Raw genomic sequence first — 10,656 nt, forward strand, 5'->3', positions numbered from 1 at the left:
AGGAGATGGGGGGGGGGGGGGTGTGGGGGGGGGGTGGGGGGGGGGGGGTGGGGGGGGGGGTGGGCTCGGAGCGGAGGGGGGGCCCTTGCAATCTCCTTGCCCCGGGGCCCAGACCCACCTTAATCCGGGCCTGTCTCTAACGTCATCATAATCAGAATGAAAACATCATGTGATGAAATTCACGTGTAAATATTTATAAATTACATCAAATTCTTTTTATTATCATTATTATTGCTAAATATAGAAGCCATATGCAGTTAACGGTATTTGGTAGCCATGTGGTGTTGCATGTGTATTCCTTGGATTAGGAGTGGTGGTGTTTAATGAATGAGTATGAAATATTCACCTGATCTCTGGTGTGGTGCATGCAGAATCCGTGAGTAGGGAGAGTGTTTATCTTGTTGTTGAATGCTTTCTTTGTGCATGTCAATTGTTTTGCCTTGAATGGAGTGACTAAGGAATACCCAGAATACACAGTAGTAAAATTTCAACATTAAGAGTTCAAATGTTCTTGTTTCACAGGTACAATAATGAACTGCTGCGGTCTGCTAACTCTGAAGAAGGAACCAGGTACTGATAGAAAACAAAGAGACTTCTGTTTTCTCTGCAGCCTCATTTCATTAATCATTAATGAAATCTTTGAATGTGTATTTATTTATAATGGCTCATAATAATATCTTGTTGTATGGTCTATATATTTGTCATAATTCTTTTTCTCTCTCAGTTCCTCTGAAGAGCATTGAGGTGGAGCTGGAGGTGAGGGACCATGTGGCTACAGTGGTCTCCACTCTGAACTATGAGAACAAGGAGGACAAACCATTAGAGGCTGTTTTTGTCTTCCCTCTGCCTGGAGATGCTGCTGTCTGTCATTTCAGTGCTAAGATTGGACAGACACAGATTGTAGCTGAGGTGAAGGAGAAACAGGAGGTGAGCTGGACAGTAAATATGACCTCATTATAAGTAAGATTAAAGACAACAATAAACACAGTGAATGATACTGACATGTGTCTCCGTCCTTCAGGCTCGTGAGGAGTATGATGATGCTCTGAGCTCTGGTCAGCAGGCCTTCCTATTGGAGGAGAGTGAGCAGAGTCCAGATATATTCTCTCTGATGTGGGCAGTCTGCCTCCAGGAGAGAGCGCCTCCATCAGGTTGGAGTACGTCACTGAGCTGGCTGTGCAGGCTGATGATGGGCTGAGGTTCTGTCTGCCTGCTGTGCTCAACCCTCGATACCAACCTCAGGGTAGGAAACTTCAAAATATTTGGACCAGAAATGCTTAAGCTACACCAGGGAATCTTAAACCAACCTTCACATCACTGATGGAACACAAAGTGTTAAAAAAAATAAAAAATAAAATCTTCAAACTCAGGGGTGAACACAGAACCAGGTGAATTAGTACACTCTCAGGAAACTGAAAAAAAAAAAACCCAAGAGCTACATCTCAGATTCTACCAGCCTCAGTTTGCATGTTAAAATTCATGACAGTTAGAAAAAGATTGAACAAGTGTAGCCTTTTTGTGAGAGTTGCAGGAGACAACATCTTTCTAAAAAAACATGACAGCAGAGGTTAGGCTTGCAAAGTTGCATCTGAGGAAACTACAAGACTTCTAGAACAAAGTCTTTTGGACTGACAAGCCCCAAAATGGAGATATTTGACAATAATGCACAGTGTCAGAAAACCAAACACAACATCAGCACACACGTCATACAGTCAAGCATGGTGGTGGAGGAGTGATGATTTAGGTTTGTTTTGCAGCCACTGGACCTGAGCACCGTGGAGTAGGCCTGTCACAATAACAAATTTTGGTGGCCGATTAATTGTCTCAAAAAGTATTGCGATAAACGATAATATTGTTTGGAGACCATTTTAAACTAGTAATGATAATGACATAATAATGTTAGTACATCCTCTCAAAGATCAAAAAACTTTAATTTCAAAAGAACACTTAAACTGAAACACAAAATAAACAAAAATAAAAACAAAACTAAAATGGACTCTCAATATCTGTTAACAAAAAATGCACTTGAATACAAACTAAACACAACAAAAAACAAACTTGAAATAAAAACTACATTCAACAAAAGTCCGTAAACCAAATTGCCCTTCAAAAAATAATAATCATTAGTTTTAAATAGAGATGATGGGCAAAACTGCCAGTTTCATAAACAAAAAGTGCAAACTAACAAAAAGCCGGCTTTTCAGCAATATTAAAGGGCAGCATCTCTTTAACGATTAAGCGAATTACGCTTTCGCACTATCCTTTTTGTATGCTGTCTGTCAATTAAATGCTCCAATGTGGACTGTCGGGAACTTGAAGACGGAGACGGCCCACCGGTTGTAGTTTTTTTTCCCCAGCTGGGAAAACTGCTTTGGATGATTGTGCTTTAGGTGCAGGTGCAAGTAGGTTGTATTGCTGCTCTTAGGTGCTACTGTTTTATGACAAATGCGACATACCGGCTCGCAAAGGTTCAGCGGTTCACCTCGGTCATTGGTTTAAATCCGAAGTGCTCCCACACTGCTGCTGTTGCGTTCGACTTTGAAACCAATTTCATTTTGGGTTTTCTCCCCCAATATCAAATAGCGTTCTTTAGTTTGCTAACTCCTCACGGGGCTCTAATGCTGCAGACGTACAAGACGATGCGCCTCGGCTGGCTACTTGACGCAATAGTTTACTCCCACCCTTACGCTAAGGAAATGAGAAAGGGAGGGGTCAGTGGAGAGCACCAGCGTTAAGCCTTTTGCCATCCAGTGTCTTCAGTAGAAAGAGAGACACGAAGAAACAATAAAGCCAATAAATAAAAATTGTCAACCTCAAAGTCCAGACCTCAACCTGACTGAAATCTGTGGCTGGACCTGAAGAGAGCTGCGAATAAGCAAATGTGGAAAACCTCAATGAAATTGAAAAAATCTTTTAAAGATGAATTGACCCAAAATTCCTCCACAAATGACATCAGAGACAGATGCAGACAGCAGTTACTTTGAGTTACTGCTGCTAAAGGTGGCTGTACGAGCTCTTAAATCATGGGGTGTAGTTAGTTTTTCACAGGTCAGTGTTTGTGGGAAACACTGACTCTCCCTGTTACGATTTATATCATCAAACTGTTGTAACTAAATGACAGTAAACCAATTTTATACAGGGTTCCTTTATTTCACTACAATCATAAAGAGGTTTATGATAGAGGTTTAGTTCTTTTGTGTGACTGACTTGTGTTCTGGTGTAAAATCCTACATAATAAACTAATTCACACTCACTGTTGGGTTTTTATTAGATTTACCTTATTGTAACCAATTTTGTCATATTACCATTTATAGGATACGTCATGGAATACAGAAAAGAACAAAAGCTTTTGCAGAATATTTATGTTTCCTGAACAAAGTCTTATTTTTCTTGTTTGGAGCTGCAGCATCATGTGGACCACAGGTTCTTCTCAGGTAAAATGTTTGAGTGTGTAATGCCTCAATATTTACAGCATTCTAACCTGATGTTGTGTGCAGGTAGTGGAAGAAGCAGGTGTCCAGGTGACTTCTGTTCCAGCCTCTCTGGTGCCCTACAGCCTGTCTTTCTCTGCCCGAGTGTCCTCTCCTCGTCCAGTCTCTAAAGTAGAGTCCAACTGTTCCCTGGACCCTCTCCAGTACCTGAGCACTGATCAACCCAGGCCACGGTAGGTAGAGCGCTGATGTGTCTGCTGTGTGTGGTTGTTACTGATTACTGAGAACTAAATATGAATGTGTTTGTGGTCTGCAGGTCAAGTTGGGCTGCAGGACACAAGTTTGACAGAGATGTTGAACTGCTGATTTATTACAAAGATGCCCACCAGCCCACTGCTGTGGTGGAGGCAGGACAGGCCTCTGCTGAGGCAGGTGGGTGAAAGAAGTTGTTGGTTTTCAAATAAAAATTTAATCAGCACTTAAATGTCTTGTAAAAAATGTTAAAAAAAATTCTCTTTCATTTTTCAGGCACTCTGATGGGTGAACCAGTGGTGATGGTGAGTCTGTACCCTGAGTTCCCCCAGTCTGTGATGTCTTCATTGGCTTCATGTGGAGAGTTTGTGTTCTTAATGGATCGATCTGCAAGTATGAGATGTGCTACCAATTACAGCAAGCAGCAGGAAACTCACATCCGCAGTGCCAGGGTATCCATAATAATTTATTACAATCATAAACATCTTTCAGTGTTCCTCTCACACAGTGGTCTCACCATGTTTTCCCTTTTCCTTTAAGGATACTCTGCTGCTCCTGTTGAAGAGTTTACCAATGGGCTGCTATTTCAATATTTACAGTTTTGGGTCCACATATGAACACATCTTCCCATGAGTGATTCACAAAAATGTGCTTAAGTCAATGTTGTCACTTCTGTGTAAATGTGTAATAAGATATCTGCCCAATTGTTCTATAAGATTTTGCCATTTGATGATTCTACAAAACTTCAGATCAGGTTTGATAACTTTTAAAAACAAGATGTCACATTGTGAAACAGTTATTCCTGGAATATTTCAGACTCTTTTAGCTAAGCTGCTGTTCTGTTTTTAAAAGTCAGTTTTGAAAGTGCAGCAGTGCAGAGTTTGGCAGTGCTTTGCAACCATCCACCACTTCTGTGTTTCATAGTCAGAGTGTGGAGTATAGTGAGAAGACCATGGAGGAGGCTCTGAAGAAAGTTGAGCAGATGGAGGCTAATCTGGGAGGAACGGAGATCCTGCAGCCCCTCAAACATATTTACAGCCAGCCCTGCATTCCCGATCAGCCTAGACAGGTAACACCCTCTTTTCAATGTTCTCACAGTTACTCAAACATCATTACCATAGAGAAGGAGAATATATGTTGAGACTGATCAATTCACAATCTACTAATAATACACTGGTTGATCTGCTGACTGGCTCGTACTGTTCCTCTCACAACTTCCAACTAAAATCTTAAAACAAGTTGTGTTACTGACAGCTTGGATGTATCTCTCTCAGAGAGTTCTGTTTCAGCTTGTAGGTGTGACCTTGTGTCTAAACTCTGCTCTCAGCTGTTTGTCTTTACTGATGGAGAGGTGTGGAACACCAAAGAAGTGATAGATCTGGTGAAGGAGAATTCAGGTTCTCACAGGTAAAACACCAGTAACATGATGACATGTGCTGTGCACCAAAGCTGTGTGTTTTTAAAACAAGCTGTTGTACTGCAGGTGTTTCTCTTTTGGGATTGGGGAAGGGGCCAGCTCTGCTCTCATCAATGGGATGGCCAAGGAAGGAGGAGGTCACGCTCAGTTCATCACAGGGACTGACAGGATGCAACCAAAAGTGAGACAATAAGTCATAACAATTACAGTAAAAATGCAACATTATGTTTTTATTTGGAGGAGACGGGTTTTCAAATTTAATTATTTTTTCAAATTCTTGTACTTATCAGGTGATGCAGTCGCTGCGATTTGCTCTGCAGCCAGCAGTGCAGGGTGTTTCAGTCACATGGGATTTACCAAAGGAAGTGTCTGTCACTGTCCTCTCTCCACCAATCACAGCAGTTTTCCAGGGTCGGAGGTCACTGATTTATGCTCAGCTCACTGGACAGGTTGGAGCAGCACACAGTGAAAGAGCTCTGCATTTATGCTTGTGATGTTTTGTAAAGATGAAATTGTTTTCCAACACTGTAATTCTGTCTCAGAGCTCAGAGGCAGCAGAGGGCTGTGTGACAGTGAAGTACAGCCTGGCAGGTCATCCCTCTGAGAACCAGCTGCACTTCAGTCTCAGACCTGCAGCAGACACTGGGTAAATGAGCTGTTAGTCTGATGGCAGAATTAAATGGTGACTTTACAGTGCTCAGTTTACTTAGTTTGTACATGTTAGCAGTGTAATTGGCAGCATGTGGACAATACTGACATTTACACTGAGCTTAAAGCATCACACTGCATAAGTACTTTTTGTAGGATTATGTTGTCTGAGTTCCAGTCATTGAGATCTTTGTCATTATGTGCTTATGGACCTTTTCAAAGCCTTGAAATACAGAACAAACTCCAGCTGTGCTTCCTGCTCCTGTCTGTAGATTAACAGTCCACAGGTTAGCTGCTCGCACTCTTATTCGCTCGCTAGAGATGGAAGAGGGAGACAGCAGGCGAGAGAATGATGGAGGAGTGAAGGAGAAGGTGGTGCAGCTGAGTGTCCAATCAGGAGTGAGCAGTTCTTTCACCGCCTTCATTGCTGTCAATAAAGACAAAAACGAGGCGATCCAAGGACCTCTTCTGCACCGAGATATTCCAGTACCCAGTGAGTGTAAAGCAACAAGGAGGAACCTTGTCCTGTTCAACCATATTGTGCTTGTGGCATCAATGTAATCTTTTATCTTCTCAGTGGGTGGTACAAAGGTACTTGGTGCTCCCCCCTGCTTTCTGATGTGTATCTTTCATCTTTGTGTATGTGAGTACAATGTTCATTACCTTTACAAACACAGTAAGAGTACTTCTACATCAATAACCACTTTCAAATCCTTCTTGTTTTCACCACAGATTGAGCATCATGGACAAATCATTTGATTTCATATTATTACATCATACTATTATATTGTAGGCTAACCCTGTGTGTTGATACAGCAGATAGCAGACTAGTAAGAAATTTGGCCACTGTGTTCACTTGGAAGGAACAATAAGTAGTAACAACAGAGCTGCGTGCCATCACCTCTGCTCTAACACAGGTGGTTTTACATATTATGGTGCTGCACTAGAGTCTAAAAATTGTTTGTTTTCCAACTGTATGCCATAATTAAATTGGAATGATATTATTGATCCATTACTTTTTACAGCAGTTTATTGTTGTACCTGGAGTTATTTTAATTACTAGATAAGGCAGAGTGACTCATACAAAACAACCCACAGGCCCCTGTTGTTTGTTTTTTGACTATATGAAAACTGCTATTGAGCCTATTTGATGCTTAAATCTCTTGTTATTATTTGTTCTTTATTTTCTCTCCAAGAGTTCAACAACACATTGGAGCACAGTGACTAAGGCTAAAACACCTCTTATGTCTTATATGCCACCAGAATAAATCAAAGCCATGAATTTGCTTATTACTGATACTATTAGATGTCTATTAGCAATTTTCAATTTATTTTTTTGCCATTAACCATTTTATTAGTAAAATGTAGAGAATGATTTCCACAGTTTTACAGCCTGAGGAAACTGCCTGGGCTGGTTTGTGTCTTCTAGGTAGTTTTGGGGATGCTGCAAGAAACGTTTTGAGTTGCATTTCTGGATGAGGACTCAGACGAGATCTTATAACTTTGTTTGGATCACAGGATGTGAAAGGAGTGGCTCATGTTACACATGAACAATTCAGGTCATTCGCACATTGCACTCAGGCTCAAGTCCAATGAGATCCTGCACCACTTTCATTTGCTGATGAATTTAGTGTGTAATGAAAAAAACTAGTTTTAATTCTGTTTTAATTTAGATTAGAAATCTAAACTGTTTTGGTGTGATCACTGTGGTAACAAAGTATGTCCTATAACCATGCAGGCTGCTTTAAAACGTCTGAGGACTTCAGCGAGAGGTGCACTGATGGAGGTATCTGCTTTGACCTCTTTGCATTAGGTGTACACATGTTATAAAGATGTACTGATTGTTTTCCAATTTAATTTTAACTGCTGTTTTTAATGTGTGACTAAATGTTTTCTCTGGGATAGAATTTAATTCAGTTCAATTAACTTTTATTTATCATTAGTTCAGAGGTCAGATAAATATGATTGTGGATTAATTAACGATCTTATTGCTACTGAAATATTCCATGAAATGCCTCAAACTGTATCAAACTGTATTAAGTTTTATATTAACTTTAATTAAGAATCTTTTTTTATTTTGTGTGATTTTTGTGCGCCCTACATCCCTGTAAAAAAGTCCTGGTCTCAGCACAGAACCCTGTCGAACTCTGTGCCTAACTTCTGTGTGTGACGAAGACTCTCCATCTACATGAACAATCCACTGCAGTGCAGTAACTTTAATACGAACAGTGTGTTATAATCTCTGTAGTGGTGTCAAATGCTGCACTGAAATAAAAGGAAGGTTAAAAACATGTCTATAATAAGGTTACTCAACTGGATCAAGAAAGGGTTTTTTAATTAATGGTTCAGCTGTCACCTTAAAATCCTGTGTACAGACCCTGTTAGTAAAGATAGATGGGTTATATTTAAAACTGAAGCATTAAATAATGGCAAACTTTCTGAGCATATTGATGGTTTCGAGGGAGAAATTATTGACGTTAACTCACAAAGACAACTGACAAATGCAGCATTTAAAAGCAGAAATCACATAAACAGCAGTTTATTTTGGCATTACACAGCAGCATCAAGAAAAGAACAACAAAATATAAAACTATTTAAAGCTATTTTAATTACCTTAACTAGAAATAACAGCCCTGATTATGACAAATTGCCACATGGATGCTAACCAAATCATCTTAAGTATTTTATTAATTAAACTCATAGTGATCAATTTAAATAATTTTTTATTTATTTATTTATTTTTCAATTGTCCCCTTGAGTATTGATGAATGAAGAGGCTGAAACTGCTGAGCAGCCACCCAGAGACCCTTTGCTGCAGTTAGTGTCCCTCCAGAAAGCATCTGGCTGCTGGCTGCTTGATCCAGCTCTGGCTGCTGCGCTGGGAAAGAGCAGCGAGAAGGTGGAAAATTCAAAGCCTGCACCGGTGGGTGATTAAAAACATCATAAGACACATTAATGGGGGGTTTGAAACATACATGTGGCATGGTTTCAAAAGCTGATTTTCAAAAACACTTATCTTAAAGTACATCTGTATGCTGTGTCTCTTTGTTTAGTATTTAATTATCTGACTCCTGATTCTATACATTAGGCCAGCAGCGAAGTGTGGGCCACCATTCTGGCTCTGATCTGGCTTCATGGTTTCCAGACGGATGCAAAGGATGAGTGGGAGCTTCTGGCTGCAAAGGCTGTGTCATGGCTCAATGGTACAGAACTAGTTCTTTAATCAAACAACGTTCTGACATGAAAAAATCCTCACAGATGATGTAATGAACAAATTATTCACTTTTTAAGTTAAAAAAAAACAGTTATTAAAATATGCCTATTAAGTTTGAAACTCTAATCTAATAAATCAAAATAAATATCAATAAAAATAATAATAAGCAAAAGAAATAAATAAAAGTGATACCTCTCACATTTAATAGAAAAGCTGTGTGCCTCTTTACAGCCCTGCATTTAGCCAAACAGGTACACAAAAGGTTAAAAACATTGGCCTAAGCAGAAGAGCCAAAATGATTTTCCCGCCTCTCATTTGAAATTCATTGCAAATTGGCTTCTTGTCCAGTAAGTAAACTTTATCCTATGTATGAAAGTAAACTGACAAACAACCATATTTATGGTAACATTCCCGACAGACCGTTTTACCTCATTCAGAGTTTCTGACTCCTGCCGCTGTCTCTGGCTCCCAAACACTCGGAGCGTTCAGAGGGGGGCGGGGGGCGGGGAGCGCAGTGGCATGACGCTATGTTGCGCCTTCAAAATAAAAGCACACGAGTTAAAATTTTTTTCTCCTCCGCGGTGTAATTTCTGGGTGGGACAAATGCACCTGTCTCCAATATTGGCGTAGGAAGAGTCCCCCCAGGTTCCTACGCCTATAGGTGTTAATGAAATTAACAGGTGCACTAGAGGGGCAACAATGAGACAACAGGAATGGGTTTCCACTCGTCTTTTCTACCGCGGTCAAGTGAGCCGTCAATTCTGACCCATACCAACCAAACTGTGCTACAAAATATCTTAATGTCAACAGCCCCCCCCCCCCCCCCCCCCCCCTTTTTTTTTTTGGTTTTGTTTTGTTTTGTTTTGAAGATATTTTGTAGCACAGTTTGGCCAGCCTTTATTTATGTGGGGCATACTACGTATCCCACTCATCGCCATCAAGTCGAACCCCACTGGGGCTTCGTGCCTCCACCATCGCGATCCTTAATTTGGCCCCTGCAGTCTAAGTTGGTATGGGTCCCATTTAAGGTGGAAAAGCTCCATTCTCTTTTAGTAATCTGTATGAAAGGCGCTCCAATGCAGCTAATCTGCCTAGTTGATTATACCATGGAGTAATGGGTGGGACAGAGGTGGCCTTCCACTGAGAGATAATCAGTTTGCACCCCAGCATTAATGGAGTCTGGACCCATTCAGCAGTGTTGGATGGCAAATGTTTAAGGAGGGACGAGTCCCCCAGAATGAACACTCTGGGAGAAAACTGGATTTCTTTTTGTATAATCAATTTGACATATTTATAAATTGCATCCCAGAAGTCTTGGACATCAGGGCATTTCCATAGCACGTGAATCAGTGTGCCTGTCTCAGCCTGACATCGCCAGCATTTAGGTGACTGTATAAGGGTGGCATCAGGTCATAGAGTTTTAATAAAGAAGGAACAAAATACCTAAAAGATCCAAATCCATTATTTTTGGTTATGGTTAGAATCAAAATTAGAATCTGTTGAGATTTCCACGTCAGCTTCCTATGCTGATTTTGTATGAATTTTTTTATTTTGCTATTTTCCATATTACATGGACCTGGGTGAAAATGAGTGTATTTGTCACCTAATTTCTGTGGATTCCTGCAGTTATTTGTGATGAAACCGGGTCCACATGCAGAGGGGGTCAGCCAGAGTGATAATCTGTTGACAACTCG

The 10,656-nt window shown here is 40.5% G+C and overlaps 1 protein-coding gene across 1 annotated transcript; it reads left to right on the forward strand.

The window, feature by feature from the left end:
- Window positions 1-530: 530 nt before the first annotated feature.
- LOC115790506 (von Willebrand factor A domain-containing protein 5A-like) lies at window positions 531-6,309 on the forward strand. The gene is given in 15 exon segments (XM_030744303.1): window positions 531-570; window positions 725-927; window positions 1,022-1,109; window positions 1,112-1,243; window positions 2,469-2,476; window positions 3,498-3,664; window positions 3,748-3,863; window positions 3,960-4,135; window positions 4,224-4,316; window positions 4,612-4,752; window positions 5,011-5,090; window positions 5,167-5,281; window positions 5,391-5,549; window positions 5,643-5,746; window positions 6,021-6,309. Coding segments are annotated over 15 exon segments (1,911 nt in total).
- The last annotated feature ends 4,347 nt before the right edge of the window (window positions 6,310-10,656 follow it).

The sequence above is a fragment of the Archocentrus centrarchus genome, chromosome 13 (genome assembly GCF_007364275.1).
Source record: "Archocentrus centrarchus isolate MPI-CPG fArcCen1 chromosome 13, fArcCen1, whole genome shotgun sequence".
NCBI classification, from domain to species: Eukaryota; Metazoa; Chordata; class Actinopteri; order Cichliformes; family Cichlidae; genus Archocentrus; species Archocentrus centrarchus.